At 35.9% G+C, this 25761-nt stretch overlaps 1 protein-coding gene across 1 annotated transcript in view; it reads right to left on the bottom strand.

Moving 5' to 3' along the window:
• Window positions 1-25761, bottom strand: part of LOC126095773 (sodium channel protein para) — a 923047-nt gene that overhangs the window by 355835 nt on the left and 541451 nt on the right. The window contains exons 15-18 of the mRNA XM_049910580.1: window positions 17647-17906; window positions 17269-17442; window positions 17010-17172; window positions 11407-11594 (exon numbers count right to left, since the gene is read on the bottom strand). Coding sequence (XP_049766537.1) covers window positions 11407-11594; window positions 17010-17172; window positions 17269-17442; window positions 17647-17906 — 785 coding nt within the window. The remainder of the gene's footprint in view (window positions 1-11406; window positions 11595-17009; window positions 17173-17268; window positions 17443-17646; window positions 17907-25761) is intronic.

Below are 25761 nucleotides of genomic sequence, written 5' to 3'. Positions count from 1 at the left end.
GGTCTTTATTATTATGTATGTCCTTTAAGATACATCAAGCACAGATGTGCCAGTAACAATTTAAAGAATGGCATAAATAGCTGGTTTTCTGGGCCTGAAATTTTCATAAGTGGCTGGACCTTAAGGTGCTAAACAAACTGTGACCATTAATGCTGCCATACTCTGTATATGTTCAACATTCCCTGTTAGTCCTATTTTGAATGGGTCCCATGCACTTGAGCAACATTTTAGAACCGGCACATGAGAGATTCGCAAGTAATCTCCTCCATAGACTGCCTGCATTTCCCTAGTATGCTACCGATAAACTGAAGTCTACTACTTGCTTTACTCACAACTGAACCTATGTGATAATTCCATTTCATGTTCCTACAATGTGTTACACCAGGTAGCTGTACGAGTTGGCAGATTCCAATTGTAACTCAGCAATACTACAGTCAATAGCGGCTCATAGATACACATTCTGGGTGTTCACAAATTTTTAAATTCAGATAAATATGAGTGTGCGAAATCAATAAAATCTGCTGTATAACAGTTATGCTCATCAACATATTTATACAACTTCAGCTGCTGTCAATAATAATAATAATAATAATAATAATAATAATAATATGTGTAACTTTTCCAGAAAAAAGAAGAATTGTTTTTGTGGAATTTTGCTGTTTTGTACATAATATTAAGTACAGTTTATGGCAAGAATGAAATAATATTTATGCTTTTGCTACTCTCCATTTCACATTTTTGTGTAAGTGGGAGTTTTTCAGGCTTTTTTATTTTTTCGGGCAAAGGTACAAGATTCCTAATTCATGTATTAGTTAACAAATTAACTTTTGGACTGAAAATCAAGCATTCTTGCATCGCACCCACATAAACAACTTAATACTTATTATACACTTCTTTGTTAAATGTTCGCTTGTAGTCAAGCTTATCTGATTTTGTCACTTTCTCAGACAATGAATCTGGTCTGGAATGCCCTAGTTTCTTTGTGGCTAAATTTTCCTGATAATTTTCTTTTCTGTTAGTGCTTGATACAGGTTCAACAGAGTTCATGTTGACACTCCACAGGAAAGCCGATTTCTGCACAGTAGACAACCAACTTGAAACACAAACTGCCATTTGCAGAAATTATTAAATTCAAGTAGTACTCTCTACCAACAAGATCACTTGACTAGAATACAAAAGAGGTGCTGAGAGCCATAAGGGCCAAGAGCACACCGTCTTTGACTCCCCCCCCCCATTTAAATATTTAAATGAATATCAGAGAAACCAGTGAGACAGTTTTTCTTAAATGTTCAAATATATGCACAATGTGGGCCTACAGTACACATAAATCATTAGATCAAAAGATGTCAGAAGCATGAATAAATGCTACAGTTTCACAATCGACAATGATGTGCTGTAAGGTTCTCAGCACTTCAAAATCCAAAACTTTATGTACAATATCTCATTCAGAATCCCACAAAATAGGTTTCTCCCTCAGTATAACTATAAAATATACTGACATCCAATCTAAGTTTAGTATATAGTGTGTGAATTCACATATCTGTGGATTGTGTTACAGCCTAGCGGGATTTACGGTGAATGTAGATACAAGTCTGCTGCAGTGTGCTATCATCTGGTGGTACTGACGTAAACCAGTAGTTGAGTGGTAAGAATTAGCAGTGCACGCCATGAAATGTGCACATTCTTTATCAAAACTGTATGTATGTGGCCCATAAGGCAATTTTGTCACGCCCGTTGTGCACACAGAAGCTCCTCGAAATGTGTATGAGTGAAGCTGTGCTCAGGACCGTGATGCCGGGTTTCGCCAAGTCTAGTAGAGCAATATGTAGTACAGCGCGGTAGATTTAGTGCAGTGTATTTCAGAGTACTGCACCTACATTACTTTTAACAGCATTCAAAGAAAAATAACCAACAAATCAGCAAGATGTCAAAAGTTAGGGTGTTCACATGCTCTTGTGCTCTTACACAGCAGCCGCTACTGACTTTAGTCATAGGATAACATGTTTTTTCATTTTGTGAACTGCACAATTTTACATTTCTGACTATTTAAAACAAGCTGTCAATCTCTGCACTGCTTTGAAATCTTATCAAGATCTGACTGAATATTTATGCAATGTATTTTGGACAGTACTTCATTACAGATAACTACATCATTTTCAAAAAGTCTAAGCTTACTATTAATACTGTCTGTGAGGTGATTAATATACAACATGAACAGCAAGGGTCCAACATACTTCCCTAGGGCAAACCCAAAGTTACTTCTACATCTGACGATGACTCTCCATTCAAGACAACCTGCTGCAACCCCTGCTACAAAAAAAATTTTCAATTCAGTCACAAAATTTGCTGGTACACTATATGATCATACTTCTGACAATAAGCATAGATTTGGCAATTAGTCAAATGCTCTCCAGATGTCAAGACATACTGCATCTACCTGACTGCCATCCAAAGGTTTCATTATGCCATGTGAGAAAAGTGTGAGTTCGGTTTTGCATGATTGATGTTTTCGGAATCCGCGCAGGTTTGCATGGTGGGGATCATTGTGTATGAGACCTCATTACGTATCAGCTCAGAATACATGTCCTAAGATTCTACAACAAATCACATCAAGGAAACTGGGTGGTAGTTTTGTGGATCACTTCTACTACCCTTCTTGTAAACATACGTGACCTGTGCTTTCTTCCAACTACTGGCCACAGTTTTTTGTTCAAGGGATCTACAGTAGATTATAGTTAGAAGAGGAGTTAGCTCAGCCGCAAATTCAGTATAGATACTGATAGGGATTGGGCTCTGTGGCTTTGTCGAGTTTCAACAATTTCAGCTGTTTCCCAATACCATTGACACTCATACTGATTACACTCATCTTTTCAGTTATACAGAGATTAAATTGGGGTAATTCTGCTGCTTTTTTCCATGTAAAGGAACATTTGAAAATGGAGTTAAGCATTTCCACTTTTGCTTTGCTACCATCAATTTCAGCTTCTGTCTCATTCAAAAGTGACTGGACACTAACGTCGGTGCACCCAGCTGTGATCTACAGTTGAATGCGGCTCTTCCCCCTCTACTTCAGGTAACAAGTCAAATTTATTCATTACTATAAGCTTACATGTAGACAAAGACCTTGTATAGCTGTTCTCTTTTGGCCACTGCTTGTTACTTTTGCCCATTACCCATGATATTTTCCCCTTTCAGTCTATCTTAGTTACAATTTTGCATGTTCTAATTCAGCCCGAAGGGCACAAATCTCTGCCTCCTGATCAGTGATTCTCTTGTCTTTTTTATGGAGCCTACAGTTCCATGGGAGAGCCTCACTGAGTTCCCCATTCAGTTCCCCTTAACAGTCTCCCAAGTGAAATCCCAATACACAATATATACACACCACTACCTCTTGACTATCCTATGGCAGCAACCACACTTATCATGCATTGCAACACAAATTACACACCTTAAAAAAATAGAATCAAATCATTTTTAATGAGCTCAGCAGCCTGAGACTGTGATCATGTGTGGGTGAGTTGCATTTCTCTCTCTCTCTCTCTCTCTCTCTCTCTCTCTCTCTGTGTGTGTGTGTGTGTGTGTGTTTGTGTGTGTGTTGTCTATTTCTGATGACGGCATTGTTGGCCATAAGCTTACTTTCTGAAAGTCTTTTTTGTTGTGCATATCTGCAACTTATCACTCACGGTGAGCAGAAACTATTCTTTCCATAATATCATGAATTTTCATTATTTATGAGCTTCAAAACTACAGTCTACAGGTTAGCACTTCAGGTGTATGATATAGTGTAAATAGTTAATTAATTCTGCTTACAATAAGAACTCAGCACTTACTTAACTTAATTTCAATAGAATGTAACCTTTAATGTAAATTCAATGTATGCAAACTATATGTAAACAAACTGTTGATGAAAAAGTTCCTAAATCAAACAATTTAAGATTTACACTACTTTCTGAAAATATAAACTTAGTAATGAATGGACACATTCTCCTTAAATTGCTGGAAGGAAAAACAGACCAATTAAATGAGATTCTATAAGTTTATTGCACTAAAATGTAAACAAACCCAACTTTATGATCTTTTTGCATTTTATGGAATAACGCGTGAAGAAAAGTGAAACATTTAACAATAGTAAGCTTAAAAAACTCACTAATGCACATATTTAGTGACTAATCTGTACTAGACTGACTGTTATTACAATCTAAATAACTTATCTTTACAAGAGTGTGAAAATTTTCATGTCTTGTCTGGTGCAAGGCTGACCCATTTCAGAAAATTGCTGAAGTGTTTGGGACACATACCAGATACAACAAACTGGGAATACTGTATGTTTACAAAGAACAGCAGCACAAATGTTTAAAGGTTTGTTTGACTCCTAGGATAGTCCCATGGGAAAGTTGAAAACCTGAACTGGCATACTCCTGAAGATAAGACGCCAATTATCCTGTGAAAGCCCACTTACAAGGTTTCGAGAACTAACTTTACGTGAAGAATGTGGAAATATATTTCAGCTCTGTATTTATCACTCCTGCAGACATTGTGAAGATGAGGTTAATTACAGGATGTGCAGAGGTGTTTAAGCAGTTACTCTTCTCACATTGCTGGTATGGAAAGAAACGCTACCATCAGATACAATTCAAAGTACCCTTTTCCATGCACTTCACAATTATTTCTAGAGTATGTATGTAGCCGTGGACTATCATATTTCAAAGTTAAGTGGAAATTAAGTGCACTGTGTATCAAAAGTGAAATTTTCAGTCTGCATGATGCATCTAGGAATTTCTTATTTATCAGCTGTGATAATTGTGGAGTATCTGTTATATACAGCTTCAAATTATATATTATAGATTTCAGTGCCATCATAGAATGATTTCATCAATCAGAAGCTATTTTATTCATGGTGAAATTAATCTTTACTTATAGTGATACAGTTATGATATTCAACCTCTTTCGTACTCACCAGTATACATAAAGTCAAATGTTGTGGCCATAATAATAGTTTTATGAAAACTCCATTACAAGAGATTGCTGAGGCTAGTCTTCCGTGCATTTGGGTGGATGACAGATCTCCATCTGGCTATCCAGATATATTAGGTTTTCCATGACTTCCATAAATCGCTCAAGGCAAATGTCACGACAGATTCTTCGAGAAGATTTCCTATCCCATTGTTTCCTAATCTTAGCTTGTGCTCCATCTCTAATGACTTCGTTGTTGACAGGATGTTAAACTCTAATCTACCTATTACCTAATAGTCTTTCGTCTGAACATAGCTATTATGTGCAAAGCCAAAATTATTTGAATGTATCTTCACTAACTTTAGAGGTTGGTAAATTATCTCCGTTGATTATGCCGGGACAAATTTTAGAAAAAATGTAACCAAAGGATATTAATTCTGGAGAGTCATGCTTTCATTTTAAGGGATCGTTGTTAGGCCAAAAAAACAACAAGGAGAGTTATTTTCACATTTTGAGGTAGTAGTTTCCCTAACTTAACATGTTGCCACCAACTTTACGATCATAGGAATTTTGAATAATACCCACAATTTATTTATATGGCACATTTTACTCAATTGTTACAGTCATAATTTTCTCTGTGCATTCGCAGAAAAGAACTAGTGAAGTGGGAAAAGGAATTATGTAAGTTCAGTTGAAATAAAGTATGGTTTATAGAAGTCTATACAAAAATCGGTGACTAAGCAGGATTAAAATCCAGTCCTATATTTGATTGCAGACGAACAGGACAGGATGGAAAATCAAGTATAGGCTTTGCTGGAATGTGGTGAGAGGAAGAGAAGCAATCTCAAACAGTACAGTCAGAATTGTTTTGAAAATAAATAAAAGATACTTACTGAAAATTATTATGTCTATGCAGCAGTATTCTCACATTCAGAAATGGAAGAAGAAAGCCTTTACAAAAGGTTACAGAATGGGAATAAATTCCTCTAAAAGATGACAATGATAGATTTTTAATAAGGAAATGGGGTGCAAATTGAAGAACAAGTCTTCAGGGGGAAATTTCAGAGATGATGCCACAAATGCAAGTGTTGGTACACTAGTAGAATTTGCTGTGGGAAACAACAAGCTTATTCTTAACATATTTTTATAACAGAATTTTAGAAAATGGACTTGGGAAGACCATACTAAACTAAAAATGAATACGAAGAATTTTGTCATACAAAATAGAAGGGTGTAAGAGCCAAAGCCACTTGGAATTTTAAGTGACCATAGCTCATAAAACACAGTGTAAAATCAGATATAAAGCTAGAAAGATAGGGGATTGCCACACAGAAAAACTGAAATGCAAATTATGAGACTGAATTTTCAACAATAGGTAGGTATACTAGATTCAATTACACAACAAGTTCAGTATCCTTCAAAATTAAAATGATACATACAGAGACAATAGTCAGATTATGTAAGAAAGTGCAGACAATGCAAAATCAAGATTTCTGCTTCTAAACCTATAACCCCCTTCCTGGTCACCATGACCAACTACATCCTCAACCAAAATTACTTTATCTTTGAAGGCATCACATAGGAACACATCCATGGCACAGCAATTGTTACTCACATGGCACCATCCTATGCCAACCTATTCATGGACCATCTACAGGAATCCTTCCTAACCACCCAGAAACCCAAACCCCTCACCTTGCTCAGATTCACTGATGACATGTTCATGGTCTGGACAGAGGCTGAGGACACCCTATCCACATTCCTCCAGAACCTTAACACCTTCTCCTCCATTTGCTTCAACTGGTCCTCTCAAGCCAACAAGTCACCTTCCTCGATGTTGACCTCCACCTCAAAGACATCTACATCAGTACCTCCATCCATATCAAACCTACCAACCATGAGCAACACATACTTTGACAGCTGCCACCCATTCCACAACAAGAAGTCCCTTCCATACAGCCTAGCCTCCCATGGCTGCCACATCTGTGGTGATGAGGTGTCCCTCTCCAAATGTACCAAGGGTTTCACTGAGGCCTGCATAGGCAGAATTACCTTCCCAGACTTGTACAGAGACACTCACACTTGATTCACGAAATATGACACCTAACAGCTGTTGTTGTTGTTGTGGTCTTCAGTCCTGAGACAGGTTTGATGCAGCTCTCCATGATACTCTATCCTGTGCAAGCTTCTTCATCTCTCACTACCTACTGCAGCCTACATCCTTCTGAATCTGCTTAGTGTATTCATCTCTTGGTCTCCCTCTACGATTTTTACCCTCCACGCTGCCCTCCAATACTAAACTGGTGATCCCTCGATGTCTCAGAACATGTCCTAGCAACCGATCCCTTCTTCTAGTCAAGTTGAGCCACAAGCTCCTCTCCTCCCCGATTCTATTCAATACCTCCTCATTAGTTATGTGATCTACCCATCCAATCTTCAGCATACCTAACATCTAATTCATGAAAATTTGATTAGATAAGATTAGATTAGTACTTGTTCCATAGATCATGAATATGACACTTCATAATGATGTGGAACATGTCAGGTTAATAAAAGGTGTCTATACAAGATATTACATTAGACAACATATTACATGACACTTTTTTTGTGAGGAAATTACCCACTTACTATATCCAAAAATTCAAAATTCATCTAATGAGTAGAAGGAGTTGCCATTCAGAAATTCTTTTAATTTCCTTTTAAATGTTTTATGTCTATCTGTCAGAGTTTTGATGCTATTAGGTAAGTGACCAAAGACATTTGTGGCAGCATAATTTATCCCCTTCTGAGCCAAAGTTAGATTTAACCTCGAGTAGTGAAGCTCATCCTTTCTCCTAGTGTTGTAGCCATGTACACTGCTGTTACTTTTCAATTAGTTCGGATTGTTAATAACAAATTTCATAAACGAATATATATATTGTGAAGCTACAGCAAAGATCCCTAGCTCTTTAAATAAGTGTCTGCAGGGTGATCTTGGATTAGCTCCAGCAATTATTCTGATTACACGCTTTTGCGCAATGAACAATCTTTTACTCAATGATGAGTTACCTCAGAATATGGCGCCATACGAAAGCAGAGAATGAAAATAGGTGTGGTAAACTAATTTACTGAGATGCATATGGCCAAAATTTGCAATGACCCTAACAGCATAAGTAGCTGAACTCAAACATTTCAGCAGAATACATTTTACTTCACTCACGAGTGAATGTAAATTACATATCAGATGATTTGCACATGAAGATGGAACCAAAGGGTCCGAAATGCATCATGTACTTCAAAAAAAGCAAAAAAAGTTGTGTTTGAAGGGGTTTTATTCAAACTTCCTGTATAGAAACAGATATCCTATGCCTCTTCCTTCCAGTCACCTACCATCTCCCACTTCCCTCATAACTCAGTACCACCCAGAACTGGAGCAACTGAATCAGTCACTGTCAGGGTTTGACTACCTCTTGTTGTGCCCTGAAAAGAGGAATATCCTATCCACTATCCTTCCCACTCCTCCCACAGTGTTATTCCACCACCCACTGACCCTAAGCAATATCCTTGTCCATCCGTACCTACCCCTTCTCCCAACCCCTTGCCTCATATCTCATATCCCTGCCACAGACCTAGATGCAAGATACGTCCCATACAACCTTCCACCAACACCTACTCAAATCTAGTCACAGACATCACCTATCCCATTACAGGCAGGACTAGCTGTGAAAGCAGTCATGTAACATAAAGCTAAGCTGCAACCACTGTACTGCTTTCTACACAGACAGGACAACCAACAACCCATCTGTCAGCATGAATTGCCACCAACAAACTGAGGCCAAGAGACACTGGACAACAATTTTTGTGAACATGCTGCCCAACACAACATGGTTCACATCAATAACTGCTTCACAGCCTGTGCCATCTGGATCTTTCCTAACACCAGCTTTTCTGAACTGCATAGATGGGAACTCTTACTGAAATATATCCTAGGCTCCAATAACTCTCCTGGTCTCAACCTACATTCATCTCTGTCCATCACCCAACACTTCTCTGCTCTGATTCCTGCACTAAATAGTCTTTTATTTCACCAATACCCCTACAAGTCTTTTTCTCCTCCTCTATTTCCCTCCTTTCCAACTCCCCCTTTTCCTCAAACCTCCCAAGCAGCATCTAGCAACCCTATCCTGTCCCCACCCCATCCCTGCATGCTCCCACAAGCAGTACTACACCTTTCCCCACCCCTACCCTGCTATAGAATACTGTCAAGATGAAGTTTGTCATACACAAATTAAAATCTGTGTAGATGATTTCCCTTCTTCTGTTGGGTAAAGATTAACCTTGAGCATAAAGAAAACACATAATACAAATTTCAGTTTAAAGAGGAATAACAACTTGGTCACAGCAAACATAAATGATTATGTATAGATTAAGGAGCAAACACAGTGTTTTTGGGGATGAATATGATTCTTAACTGACAAAGAATGTACACACAATGATACTGGAAAAGAGGGAAGTCCTCAACATTTTAAGTCCTTAGGGTCCTATCAACAGTGTGTAACAGCCACAATTCTCAACTCTTATGTATGGAACATTTTTCTGGTGACAAATGCACAAGACATGGTCAAAATTTCAAGTTGCAGAAAATGGACATAAGAATAACAAAAAGCAGTAGTTGTGTTCGTTACACAAAAATATTTTTGAAAATTGGGTATCCTAATTGCAAGAAGCAAGTTCAATCTATTGTGCACACCAGGAAAAATATTAGTGTGTCACAATTAGTTCTAAACATTGTCATGGAACAAAAACCAGTGTGGATCTACCTTTTCAAGGAAAAACAAATAGAAAATTACAAGCACCAATTTGTATTAGGGATTAAATTGTATAATATTTGCTGAAGGAGTTGAAATAGATAACTACAATACATTCATTTAAAAAGGCAGTCAAAGAGTACCTCTTAAATAATGCCTACTACACAACTAAAGATGATTTGAAAAGTGAAAGCTAGAACACCTCTCACACATGATAATATGTAGGAACAACAAAATGCATTTTACAGCAAAATCATCACCCAAGATTGGTAGACTGATACTAAAGTCTTACCTTTTTTCTGTGTTCAGCATATGACGTATCATGAGGGAATGCCAACTCAGATTTTGAAACAAGAAGAAGAGGACACATGAAGATGAAACAGAGGTGTGGCAGCATGGTAATGATCCTAAAGCCATATGAAGTGTATGTAGTGTGTACAGTGATAAGTGCTGAGATACTAATCACCATTGTATAATTATTTTTCATGTTATTAACCCTCGAGTGAGTGTGCCTGTGTATAAAGGGCTCCAATCACAAACAAAATTGTCTCATAACATTCCACTGCTGTTTTACAATTCTGAGCATGTGCCTATTCCATCATTACTGCTTCAGCTATAAAAGTGATAAGTTGTATAGTCATACATCCAAGTGATCAGTAGTAATAAAAATAAACAGTGAGGTAGGTGAGAAAAGAATTTATGATGCATGGAAGAAAATTACCTACATTCCGAAGTAGCCATACAATCCAACAATGAGGCAGTTATTTACGAGATAATTAGTAATCCAATAAATGGTTGGCAGGGATCTGATGCAACTGCACTGTTTAAACCTTAGAGTGGATCATTACTATCACTTGTGTGTAGCAACGGAGTGATGTTATGAAAGGTTATTTTATTATTGTTTATTTTAACAGTGATTTAGCTCATATAATCGAAGTCTATTTTACCATTGTTTAACACGTGTTTACCTGGGTAAAAAGGCAGCTATTCTTTACATGGATACAAAGTACGCAGCGTGCCCATTCATATTATGAGAAATGGCGTGCCTGGTCAAGGGTTAGGCTACCTTATCCCAATTATGTACAAAACATAACAGAACTGTACATTAGGGATAACTGAATGAGGTAATGCATTTCTTTAGACACTGATGATAGTGGGAGGCTCAGGTTGTTTTCAACACCCCTGATTTAAGTTTTCTGTGATCTTCCTAAATCATTTCAAGAAAATGCTGCGATAATACTTTCAAAAAAGCCTGTCCTGTTCTTATTACACACATATATATGACTTGTATATTTTCTCATATTAAAATGAAATATCATTTCCTATTGTAAAATAGTCCTTACATAAATAAATTACTAATACTAATAATTTTGTGTTTATTACGTAGTTGCTTGACCTGTTATTACTAAAAATGTTTTTAAAAAAATACTAAGAAGAAGAAATACTTCAGTAAATTTTTTATTGTGTGCCTGGTAACATTTTACTGTTATCTTCTTGCAATAATTCAGAATGTATCAATAATTCCATAAGCTGTTTTTGTTACTTTTTTTATATAGTACTTACTGGCTACTGTTATTTGTAACATTAAATAAAAACTAATTAGAAGACTGCTGTGTCATCTACATTACTCATCTCTAAATTAGGGAGTGATTTCATATCAACTTACAACTAAGTTTCCAATTACAACTGTGGCCAAAAAGAAGGGTATACATGACCAGTCTCCAACAAGCATGCAATCCCACATGGATTCTATCCATTCTCCACACAGTACACGAAATACAATCATGAAGGAATGCATGAAGTCTGTGAAGTTCCATCTGGGTAAATCCTGGTCTGGAAATCTTTCCACATAATCTGTTGAAACATTAGACATATAACAAAGTCAAGAATTGTTATAAAACAATGTGAAAGGTGACTAAGTACAGAAAATTTATGTAAAATGGGAAAAACATGCTGATTTACAAAACCCTCGTGCAGTTTTACCTCATTGTTCCACTTAATGAACACAGTATAAAAAGATGGGAATCACAAGAAGTTTCTAACATAATCAAAAATGATAATCTACTACTCTAGTATCTTCCATCACACTACGACAATGAAAGTAAGCTCAAACAGAAGTTGAATTCGATACAAAATGCATCGGCACTGGGAGAGGGATAGAAAAGGCAGGGAAGAAAGAGAAAGCGAGAGAGAGAGAGAGAGAGAGAGAGAGAGAATGTCAGTAGTAAAATGTCCAGCTAGAAATTCATAAAGTATTTTGCAAAATTCTCACCATCAAAATAACTTGACATTATCAAAATGAACATCAAAACTTATGGCCCAAAACTATCATAAACTTTGAATTTGAAAGCATTAAGTTCCAAAGTTAGATCACTTGCTTTCTTATAAGTCAAATATTCTAACAGTCTGTAAGTTGTAATAGAATATTAGTCAGAGGGGAATGGTATATACTTTCATGCACAACTGGCTGTTATCGCAGGAAACACAGGGACACACAACATCAATGGGTGCCCATCACATGGTATACTGCATCCCCAAGGTCACATAGGAACAGAGTTCTCCATGTGCAACTATATTAAGGGTACATCATGTAAGTGCCTCTCAGGTACAAAAATCTGCAGCACTGAAAAAGTCAATTACTGCTGACAACTAATTATTTGTGAAACACTGCTATCAACTATCACAGAGTTTAATACTGGATGGAAAGATATGTAAAATAAAAGAATCATAACCAGACACATACAGCTGACTAGTGCGTGGCAAATATAAACAATAACAGAAAATAGTATTCACACTAGCTTTTGACATCCTGCTCTTTCTCTATTACAAGTACACACATTCACATACACAACCACACACAGACAGCGGGACAGTGCATTTGTATGTATGTGTGTGTGTGTGTGTGTGTGTGTGTGTGTGTGTGTGTGTGTGTGTATGTGTGTTTATTAAAGAAAGAGCAAGTGGTTGAAAGTAATGTGAATACTGTTTTCTGTTATGTGTTCCTGTGTGCCACACATCAGTCCATTATAGGTAAGTGGTTGCCTTTCCATTATTTTACAGATTTTATTATTTAGTAGATAACGCCCAGTACAGAAAATCAAGTACCACTTCAATGTTAGAAAACAATGACTTGTAAGCAATCATACAATCCAGAATTAGGTAATAAGGATCAACATATGTGTTTATGATAGACTTCAAAATCTGCATCATTCATTTGGACACCAAGACAATAACATTAGAGTTACATTTTAAGATTGATGATTAACATCTATTACTTAAGATGAGTACACATTTCTGTTTTCAACTGCATTTTGAATTATTCAAAAGTTGATCACAATAGTTTAAAACCTTCTGCAATTGTTGGAATATATTCTTTAAAATGATGTGAAATTCTCCCACAAAACTTCATTGCACCTTTTCTACACTTAGAAAACAATGTCCTTTCATTATGGTTGTTAGTTTGGAGCTCACAGAGATATATTTTGGGGCCAAGTCAGAAGAAAGTGTGGGTGGGGTGTAACCCATGGTATGATGTTTCACACAAAAAACAAAACTGATGTATGAACCAGTGAATTATCATGATATAATATCCACAATCAGTTTCCCAGAGTTCAGGGTCTATTCATGTTCACAAAATCATATTAAACCCTGATAGTAGAGTGCACCTACAAAATTACTTGGTGCCTCACTGCACAGATGGTGCAACAAGGATGGGGAAGATGGTAATGGTGGGAGTTCCCTAGTGACAGAACAGCATAGTAGGACGGTGTAGTTCTACAGCTGAAGCTTTCATACAAATGCCTTTCTCACAGAATTTCTAAGCTACAGCTAGCGAGTTTGCAAACGATCATATTAAGAGGTAATGTCAGTACAACCAATAATTCAACAAGTCAACTGTTTATTACTGTAAACACAATGAGTTACAGGATTATGGTGAAACTGCAACAGAAGGAGCGATTCATTTTTGCCTGAATTGTGAACCTTCGTTTCTTTTTCTTCTTGCCATGTTAAAATTAGCTTCTTCTACCAAAATATAGTGGGGTTTTCACAATTTTTCACCTAACTAATATGCTAATGGGGTTGCAATTGTGGCAGAATCCTGACATGCCTGGTATTAAACAAATATTTCAGGACATATCAGGTCAATAGGTTATGAAAAAGGTAATTCCTGGTATAAACCTAAAAGTATAATTTCTTCACTTATGTTGTTGCAAACCCAAACTAATTCTCATTTCACCAGCTGTCAGTGGCCCTTAAAATAATTACATTATTTCTTTGAAAAAATCTGTAGTTCCTTTTATATATTAATAGATACATATCAAAACAGTCACTGCTTCGTATGCTATCATTTGCCAGAAACTAGTTTTGGTGTCTCAAGCCATTTTATGAGATATGAGGGATGTTACTAATATTTCACTTCACTCTATTTCATGTATGTGTGGGCAGAAATGAGTCCATTAAATTCAAATCCATTTCCTCAAGATGTGAGATAGTTATAGATCTCATCTCAAGTTTAAAGAAAAATTCACTATGTTACCTACATTTCACACACACAGAAATATGACTTAACATGCACAAAACACAAACTCATAGCACTCTCAATTTTTCATTACAAACTATTAAAATTCCAGACAATAGTTTATTTAATGGTGAAATATCACAATAACTATGGTGAGTAATGAAATGACAGATGAAGCTGACAAATAAGGCTATGAGATCTGAAAGAAAAAATTTCTATTTATTTATTTTTTTATTGACTGGTTTCTTTAAATTCATATGAGAAAGATTGCAGAGCATCCAGCATTTGTAAGCCTCCATTCTTGCGGAGTAGCTCTGCCTATGCCTAAGCAGGCAGAGAATGTTTTATACGTAATGGGCCATCAGCAAATTGAGTGTCTGCCCCTTTCAGGGATAAACTCATCTAGCAATCAGAACAAGAATGCATTTCTGTGCAGGGGCCAAGTTATCTTGCTTGAGCTCTACAGTACTACATTTAATAGATACCCATAGGTAAAAACCCATCATCAACCATTTACGTGAAAAGATCTCTGGGCAGTGGATTACCACTGACTATCTACACCGCTCCCAGAATTGATCAATAGCTCCTGGAATTGTACCATGGCCCCATGGACAATATGAAAGTGCTACATTTGTTAGTCCAAAAGTCACAACATAATCAACAACTTAAAATGAACAGTATGACATAGTCACTGACAGTCAAGTTGCTCATTCGTACACTAAACTTCAGTGTACCAATCAGTCAATGTTACCTATCAATTTAAATGTCAAAGCAAACATCAAATCAAAATATATGTTTTACATTGTTTTCCTTATGTTTGGGTACACAAACAACAACTATTGATGGTGCCTCTGAGGCTGTCAGTCATTTGACTGAAATATTTTGTTGATCAGTAGCAAATGCCTGGTGACTAATAATGATACAACACAATAAAGTTACACGTGAAAATTATTGTCTTTCTAAAAATCAAAGATAGGCAAAAGTGATCTCAAGAGCTGCAGACCAATTTCATTGCTTTGTCATCTGTATAGATTGTAAGAGAGGATGGTATGGGCTGGGACGGTTTCTAAAATTTATACACTTCTTATACCACATCAGACAGAGTTAAGGCCAGGAAAGTACTATACATCACAAATACAGAGTTTGAACCAGCACTTCAAAGCTCAAATTGAAAGCAAAAATATGGTAGGAGTCTTTTTCGTTGTTTTATCAGTTACATACAACAAATTACACCATCAGACTCTGCTCTGCAAATTTTATAAAATTACTGTTGGTTATAGCTTTGTGGTAGGCCTTAGTAAGCAGACAACACATAGTATCTTCCAGGGCAGCATCCTGTCATCAATTTTTTTGAACATTTCTGCTAAAGACCAACCTTATAAAGAGAATTATATATGTGTGCTGGTTACTTACATCTGACAGTACAGACTGCAAAATTTAAAGAAGTGGAACAAGTCCACTCTGTTACCCTGAATACCCTATTTCAATGTAATAAAAAGAATCAGCTCATAACAATCCTCCCAAATGTATGTGTTCCACTTTTCAACTGAGAAACAAGGATGAAGCAACCAAACTCAAAATTAAAGTGGATGTGAGCTGCAGCATTAGTTTTCCTAGAATATTTCAGTGCAACCTTAAGCTGTACTGTAGGACACAGAATACACTACCTGACCACCTTGTCATTCGAAACAACATTCTTTGCAAATTGACAGGGGCTAACTGAGGTGCACATCCTTGAACAATGAGAACAAGAGCCCTGCTCTTGTGTTTTCAGCAGGTGAGTATGCTGGTCCTGTGTGGTACCAGTCAGCACATATACATCAGGTTGATATTACATTAAATGATTCATGTAGAATTATAACTGGATGTCTGAAACTACATCCATCTACAGGTTTTGAAAAGCTCATTCACGTACGTGACAGAGCACTGACATCAAGACTAGAACACTGCTAAGCAATAAATTTTGTAATTAGTTATATATAATATTTCTTATGACTGAAAGAGAATCAGAGGTCGCTGCTCGAAAGAAATTATAGAGGAATATGTATACTACTCAGGAGCCACTTTAACAAGGACCCATGAGGTCAAGTGATATAGAGATGCATACAAATGATTACTTCTTACTCAACTTCTCTTTCCTCCTTCTCCTTGTTTTTCCAGCTCATGAATTTCCTCATCAGCTTTGAACAGTTTACCTACTGAAAGTAACAGTCAGCACATCTTTCTTTATATTTGTTAATCATTTCAAAAGAAATTATGAATTGATTTGTAAATGTAACCTTGACAATAGTGCATGGGCTGGTTCTGCAGTAAATCTTCCACTAATTAGGTAGCTAAGTAGCAGTGATAAAAATTTCTTAAATCCCTGATATTTTGACCAGCACTACATGTAGGTAGTTTTCTAACTTTTGGTACAAATGTGGTTAATACCATTTTAGTCTGTTAGCTCCACGGAAGGACAATGTCAGAAATGTTCGTGATGACTTTAAGCACATTGTTTTCCTCTCAATTGTTCAGTGCCTTCATTACATTAACCTTTAGTCCTTCTATTAGTTAAAAATCATTTATCTTTTTAAGCTTGGACATTTTATTAATTTCTGTTTAATTCTTGTAGAAGTTTGTAAAATTTCTAACATAACACTTACATAAACAACAAAAAGAAATGATGACATGATCTAGTAATCAATGTAATAATTAATAGTTCACGAATAAAATCTATGCACCAACAAAATAAAGATGATTTCACATACCTGTATAGTTCTTACCAAATAACTGCATACCCATAACAGCAAATATGAATATAATTATACATAACACAAAGGTCAAATTTCCTAAGGCACCAACAGTTCTACCCATTATAGAAATTAGCAAATTCAGAGTTGGCCACGATTTTGCAAGCTTGAAAACTCTCAGCTGTAACAAAATAAATATTTCAGCTTCCAGATTTAAAAAGATACTGAACACATCCAGCAAGTGGTCAATATTCTAAATCTCATACAATTTACTCACCAGTCGAAATGACCTGAGCACTGACAGGCCTTGAACTCCTTCAAGTCCCAGTTCCAATAAAGACAGAGCCACAATAATAAAATCAAAAATATTCCAGCCTTCTTGAAAATAATATTTTGGACTCATGGCAATTAGTTTTAAAGTTGCTTCAATTGCAAAAGTTGCTGTGAAGAACTGCAAGCATTTATTTTAAGTTATTATATTTAACAAGTAATATATCATTCAGAAATTTTACTATGAAAATAATTTCAAAAAATAACAGAAAAATAGTGATACAAAGTAAGATATATTTTTCTTATCAACAATATAGATATGTCACATCAATTAGCTAATAATAATAATAATTATTATTATTATAATCATACTCTTAAGACTTACATAATTTCCACTTTTCAATGCTTTTTCCATGTCCTTGTTCATGTCATGATGATCAAGAGCCATGAAAAGTGTGTTGACAACGATGCACAATGTAATGAAGAGTTCAACAAAAGGATCAAACACTATGAGTGCAACATATTCTTGGAATTTTAACCACAACCAACAGCAGTCCCATACACAGAAGATATCAATGCAACGAATACAGAACGCAAGAATTTTTTCTTTCACTGTAGGACCTTCATCATCATCATCATCAGCTGCTGACAAAAAAATCAGAGGGAAATTATTACTTCAAGAATGTCTCTTGTATCATAACAACATGAAAAAGTAAAGTCAAATGATAAGACATAAAGTCACAAAGAAACCAAAATTTCTTTCATAATATCATCTGTACATACACAAGTAAACAAATATAGCTATGAGGCACAGCATGAAAATGCTGGATCCAATACTAAATAAATTTATAAATGACAGTTAGACAGTTTTGATATACTGTTTAATTTATTTTCTTTCAATAATTTCCAATACATATATTTGTCCTTTGCAAACATCAAGCCATTTTTCCAAGTATCATCTGGTAACTAGGTACTTTCATCACCACTTACTGGTCAAAGGATCTTCATTTAAAGGTTTCATCATATGTAGTTAATATTCCTCACATGCAAGCTGTCCAGGTGGCGTCAACTTGAAAGGTTGGACCAAGCCAGGAGTCACACAAATGTATGTAAGGAGCACTACCAAAGACACTCCAGTACAACTGAACAGGAGCTTTAATAATTTACATGGTTGCCAGTACTATTATGGGAGGCTAATACAACAATAAACCAAAAACTGTTTCCCAAAAAAAAATCTCCCATGAAACTGTGACATACTTGTGCAAATTGGAGGAAAGAAAAAGTAGTAAGTACCAGAATGTGTGTGGTTGAATTTTACAAGGAGAGATGCACAAAGACATAGGTATCGGCAGAAATTTTTCCAAGAGGGAGCAAGATTCAAAACTGCCAGTTTTGATACAACTGATTCTCTAAGCCTGAAAACATGTTGTGCCCCAAAACCTATATTTGCAAGAAAGCACACAAAAGTTACTGTCTCTCAAAAGATAGATAACTATTTACCCAGTATTTTTAAGATAGATTACTTTGATACCTAAATGGTAAGAGTATTTCAATAGCATAGGCAAAGTACTTTTTTATGGTATTAATTAGAACATGTATGCCACTTTTTTGATTCAATGATTTGAAGTTACATCCTGATTTGATTAAATCCAGGGCATATAACAAATTATGAACTAAAACTACACAACATTCACAAAAATAATTAATTCATACTCTCATCATGTTAGATTGAAACTGAAAATTAAAAATCTGAAATAGTAAAGAAGAAAAAAAAGTATGAAAGGTTGAGAAAGTCCAGCTGAATACCCACAAAAATGACAAGATTAATACCTCTTGAACTAGTGAAAAAAAAAGTTATTCAGAGACACAGGATTTAATTTATAGCCAGTGGGTTCCATCAAGACACAAGTATTATGGAAAAGCTCCATGAACACAAAAGGGGCTCTCTGTAAGGAAGGCAACATTCTTTTCATGAGACACTATTGAGAAAGTTTAGAGAACTAACATTTGCGTCTTTCTGCAGAACAATTCTACTGCCACCAACACATCTCATGCACGGACCATGAAGACACAATAAAAGATATTACAGTTCATACAGAAGCATATAGACAGTCCATTTTTCCCTCAACCCTTTTGCAAGTGGAACATGAAAGGGAATAACTAACAGTGCTACAAGGTACCCTACATCAAGCACCATATGCTGCCTTGGGGAGTATGTATGTAGATGCAGTTGCAGACCATGCCATCTATAACACTTTATTTGTTTGTAAAACTTAACAACAGTTCATGTTAATGGCTTTTTTGCATTATTTTCATGATTTGTATTTTTTAATGTTGACTGGCATAAATTATGTTGAACAAATGCGTTTTGAATGCTACATTTCTTAGGAGGTTGACTACTAGGTAAAATATTGCACAGGACCAAAATACAACTAGATGAAAGTGGGAAACCTCCCAAAACAATCCTCAATTGGAAAATAGAATCAACTTTTAGCATTCTAGGACTGCAGTCAACAAGGTTATTTTTGTTTCTCCAGTTTGTCACATTACTGTGTAGCATGCTAACTGGTATGCAAAATTCATTGCTCTGTGACTACATGTGATCTTGTGTTGCACCCATAGACTTTGAGAAGATCCCAGTCCTGGAGAGCACATTGCTTCGACTCAAAATTTCTTATGCCCCCCTTTTTCTAATGCAGAAAATTGTATTTTCTTTTTTGGTTGATTTGTTTAGGACTAAGTATAAATGTACACATCTACAACATAGCATGGCTGTGTCCTTCTGAGTGTGTTAAAACAGCTCTGTCATGTAAAATTGAATGCAAAATAAGCAAGCCATCATGGGTTTTCTTTTCCACAGACAAATGGTAAAGTACTGCTGTGTTTCCATGGTGCATGAGCAGGAGGAGGAGACATCCTTATGGGAACTGAGAAGGAATGACTAGCACTGATACTGCTGCCATGTTTATATGCTGGGAATTGGCTTACAGAATCCATGCACCAAGGTGTTAGATCGGTTCATTTCTGAAGCTTGACATTGGCTGAACGAAAAAGTGGCAGAAAAAGTTTTAAGACACTATTTTGACACATTTCTGTAAACATTTTGTGTCCATCTTGGTTGCAAATCAATGAAGAAACCAGAGCCACAAGTAGGAATTGGCAGGATTTCCTGTAAATAGAGTGGCAACTAAGAAAACCCAAGGTGTACAATTGTTGCTAAAGTTTAAGTATTTCGCACCATGGCATGCAATTTTAAATTTGTAGTTTAATGTAATCACAGACAATGTTTGCTAAGAATTGGAGAGAATTCTCCGCTAAGGTTTAACACAGATTCCAGGAAGGGGTAACTGGTTCCTTCTTGCCCCCCAACTCTTCCAACCCTCTTGCAGATACCTATGCACAAATGTGAATCTTATGGATGTGGATCATGAATGTTAAGGAACTGTAGGAATTTATGAAGTTAAAAGTAACTGTGTTGACTCGAGAGAAGATCAACTTCATGACAGTACATTTTTTGTATATTAGCAATAGAACACTACCAGTTATTGGATGGAGAAACTAATACATCTCAAAACAGCAGACTGTACATTGTAAATTAATCTGATGACAGAAGAGTGGTCCATTTGGTTGCCACAAGTGCATTACTGAAATAAATTTATAGGTGAAAAATTTCTGAAAATTTAATCCATCAAGTTTTTGAGACTTAGTTTTTTAGTGCCATCTTCAACATGAGCAAACTATCCAAACTGTCTAAAGATGTGTTTTTTCACACCCCTCATCTTGTCATATTGCCATCTGAATGCCATCTGAATGCAATGTGTCCCAGCATTGTACTCTCTACACTGAAAGCTTCTCCCATTTCATTACTTTGCAGAGAAATATTCTGCTGCATGAACTGCAAGAATTTCATATACACCAAATACCCACTCATATATAAAATTCTTACTGAAAAATATTCAGCATGTTTCCAGAGCTTTGCTCATGTTGAAGACAGCGCTAAAAAACTAAGTCTCTAAAACTTGATAGATTAAATTTTCAGAAATTTTTCACCTATAAAGAGAAAATAACTGAATTTGAGACTATACAGAATGTAATAAAAAATGCTCATGGAGAAAATTTCTTTCTTCTATATCGGCTATGGGAATGTTATCAAAATGAAAACCAAAAAAGAGGAACAGGAAGTTGCTGAAATCACGCCAGGATGCCAACGTGTCCCTTTCCAATGAAAATCTGAACATTTCAAATCCACAACATTCTGCAAGTAAAAAAGCTAGCCAGAATTCATCAGCAAGAGATGACACAGAAGACAGGCCTATGCCTATAGTAATTAAAACTCCAACCAAATGCATAAAAGAAGTGCTTCTGTGGCCAGAAATGCCAAAAAGGAAAGGAAAGTGTCAAGTGGAATGAGACCATTTGTTTTAACCTCAAGAAAGTGGAATGACCTGCATGAGGAAAAGGTAAAAATGAACAAGGACGCCATGAAACAGAAAGAAAAACAAATGCAGGAAAGAGAAGAGAAGAAAATGCAAAAACAAGGTACTGAACAAATTAAGAAGAAGAAGAACATGAAGAGAGATACCAGCATTGTGACAGAGCTGACATCCCAAGCTAAGCATTCAGAGGTTGAGAATGCTCCAGCTTCTATACGCGGTTGCATGCAGAATAAAGAAAAAGAGTGTCATGGAACATGCTTCAAATATACAAGAAGTGTTTCTTCCAAGAAGGTATATGAATGTAATGGCAGTAAAAAAACTTTTCCACTCTACATGTATCTCCAGTGGGCATCAAATACATACCCCATATGATCCAGATGATCTTTTTTATGCCATAATTGTTGCTTGGTAAATGATAGTGACAATACTGATGATTTTCATGATGACAGTGATTTCTCTGAATCAGTGGAATAAATTCTTACATCTTGCATCACACAAAGGCCTATACAAAGCAGTTCTTTAGAAATAGTACTCACACAAAGGAAGGGACAGAGAACAAACTCAATTTGGTGTTTCTGTAATTCATAGTTGTATTTGTAGACAGTGTTATGTAATGTAACTGAATTAAGCTGTTTTTTTCATTTTTCTTAATTTTCTTACATTTTACCTTCTACTGCAGTACCAAGTATTATGAACAGCTTGTGATAGCTAGTTGTGAGTAATAATAGTAATAATAATAAGTAATGTTGATACAAATTGTGAATTGTAATAAAATTAATAATAATACGTAATGTTGATACAAATTGTGAATGCCAATGACTGGTATAATGTGGATGCCAACAACTGGAAAACTGTGCCAATAACTGGTACAATTTTGCATATTTTTAAGCAACTTTTTCATGTGGAAAATAAAGTATAAAACTTTTGTAGTTGTAGAACAATGTTACTTTAATATTAGAGTATGTTTTGGTTAAAATTATACTTCAAGCAAGGTATGAGTTGAAGATATATAATTTATCCTACAAATATGTTCTTAAACTGCCAATAACTGGGTGGTTTACCCTACATTCTTTCAAATCGGATTTATATTCACTTGCTACTTGCTCAATGAGTCACAACACCCTAACTAATCTGAATGCCTCATAATTGCTACTTTTAAGCATTTCCTGGAATATAATGTTAACTCTAAGCAAACAAATTTTACCTATTTCACTCCAACCTGATACCAACACTAGATCTATCTGCACATATATCATGTGTTTCACAAAATACTGCACATATTCAGCCTCAATGCTAAACAGGAAAACACTGAAACCATCAATTTTTGCAACTGAATTCAAATTCATTTTGACAGATTATTACAGTGTTCATAAGCAGACTTTTAAATACTTGGGTAGGAATGGGTATGAGGACTAAAATAGCTCAATAATAATCTAATATTTTCATGGTATTCTGCAAGTTGGTTCTCATGTAACCACTCATCAATTAACACTTAATGATTTTCAAACACGCTGATGAGCTCCTTGAGTTGAATGTCCTATTAAAGTGATCTACTCACTCACATGCAGCATTATTTTTTTCCATTCACTGAACCTATATGCCATTTTATGGAAACTGTTTTTTTTCCTGTTTTGGAAATAAATATAACAGCTTCTTCACTATGGCAAAAGTCTTCTTCACTCATAGCCTATAATGACAATTTGTGATACTGTCACAGGAGAATCGGTCAGTATTAAGAGATATGACAGGAACAATCATTCAAAACAAAAAGTCTGCTAAACACTGGCTCCAGAATACAGAACTTAAGAGCTGTGAGCACGTCTTCATTTTCAATACTGTGAAACAAACCTCTTCTACTGCAAGCTCTTTGCTTTTCATATTCTGAGAGGTGGTGGTATGGACCCAAACATGAAAAAAATGTCCTGTGAACATGAGTAAAATCTATGAGCACTTGTTCATTTTTTGTAGTGTGAAACATTTTTTTCTACAGAAGAAGTGCTCATAGCTCTTAAGGTATGCATTTTAGAGCCGATGTTTACCAGTCAATTCTTTTTTATTTTGGTCCATATTACCTCCTCCCAAAATACGAGAAGCAAAGAGGTTGCAGTACAAGAAATTTCTTACACAGTATCAAAGATGAAGAAGTGTTCATAATTCTTAAGGTATGGATTTTAGAGCCTGTGTTTACTAGGCTTTTTTGCTTTCATTCCTTTCATGTTGCTAAATATTGATCATTCCTCCTGGGAAACACTGTGTTACAAGCTAAACCAGTGTGATGCTGACATTAGTTCCTCTCCCTTTCCCTGTTGTCAACCATCCACAACTAACATCCATGTGACAACACTACTGTATAAGGTGCTCATCCGTACTCGTTACTTAACTTGTAATCCAACTTATAGATCTCACTGGCAAAGTAGACTAAACTAATCGTAAAGTCTCATTCTCTATACCATTCAGTTTTCTTAATTGACATGGCTGCTGAAATTTAATTAGGAAGAAACAGTCATCAAAAGATTGTCTACAAAGATAACACAATTTTTTCTGTTGCAGAACAAGTTTTATGCCTCTCCTACAACTCATATAGATCCAGATACAATTACTTACTAGAAGACAAACAGCTACAGAAATAGGATACTTGGAAATCAACAAGGAATTTTACTAAAAAAAAATTGGCATTTAGAATAACATTTACATGTGGTAACATGCAAAATTATAACCACAGAAAAGTAACAGTACTTTCAATAGCAGCAACATACTGAAGAGTTAATACTTGTCGAGGGGTGCAATATGAAACAGAATTAAAAGAAAGCTGCAGAAACTTGACAATATATTGGTCTGGCACAAAAGTTTGTAGCATTTTTCCATAAATTTAAAAAATGCAACAGACACATATAACAGAGACTTAAGTCAGCAATAATATATTCTCCTTCACTATTTACAACAATATGCCAGTTCTGAGGTAACTTTTCGATTCTGCAATTGTAGAAATCACTTGATTTTGAGGCGAGTAACTCATCGAGCCATGTTTGGAGCACATTCCCATTTAGAGTACTGCATTTAAGTGACTTTCATCAGACCCAGAAGTCTTCCTGAATGTAGAGAGTCAGTAATGTCAAAACAGTCCTCCTTAAAACAAGAAAACCATTTCCTTGCCATGCTCTGCCTAATGGCATTATTCTCATACATAGCACAGATGTTTCTGGCTGCCTCCACTGTTATCACTCCTCTAATGAACTCACACAGAAAAATATGTCTGGAATGTTCCAAGTTCTCCTCTTGGCATTCCATTTCCTAGTGTCTGCAGTACCACTCACTATCTCCAAATGGCAAAATAAACAACATGTACACTCAAATAGCAATAATTTATTACAAACAGAAAATGATGACTGATAAATAAACCAATAGCAACCAGAATACCAATATGCAAAACAAAAACACTACAAACTTATGCACCAACCTACTGCTGTCTGTTTCCCATTTCCTTCCTTTCCTCTCTTGTCAATTGTCACCCTAATCCCTCCTCCCTCCCCAATATCTACATTGGATTCCCCTTCTGCTAACTCTCTCACACCCCCAATATCACAACAAACCATTATTTTATTAACGCCTTCTTCCCACTGTTCTGCACCCCTTTGTTCTGTCGGTCTTTCTCACTCCCAGCAGGCAAAATCCATTGCTTGCATACCACTGCTTATCTTCTATATGCATAAAGTCAAAGAACTGTGTGTGTGTGTGTGTGTGAGAGAGAGAGAGAGAGAGAGAGAGAGAGAGAGAGAGAGAGAGAGAGAGAGAGAGAGAGAGGGGGGGGGGGGGGGGGGACAGCTGTTGTCTCCCATCACTGCAGTTTATGTATGCTTATCCCTTTTCACTTACTGATGACTGAATCAGTTTTTTATTTTTACTCATTATTTCTGGTAGTTGGCAACAGTATGGTCACCAATAAAATCTCATAAATTCTCAGAATTACATTTTGGTCCATACACTCCATTATTCATTTAGATTTTTAAACACACTCAGATTGTTTTATTTTCTTACAGGACCATTTTATACTTCCATTTCTTTCT

The sequence above is a fragment of the Schistocerca cancellata genome, chromosome 8 (genome assembly GCF_023864275.1).
Source record: "Schistocerca cancellata isolate TAMUIC-IGC-003103 chromosome 8, iqSchCanc2.1, whole genome shotgun sequence".
NCBI classification, from domain to species: Eukaryota; Metazoa; Arthropoda; class Insecta; order Orthoptera; family Acrididae; genus Schistocerca; species Schistocerca cancellata.
This window is presented reverse-complemented; position numbering and strand designations above follow the sequence as displayed.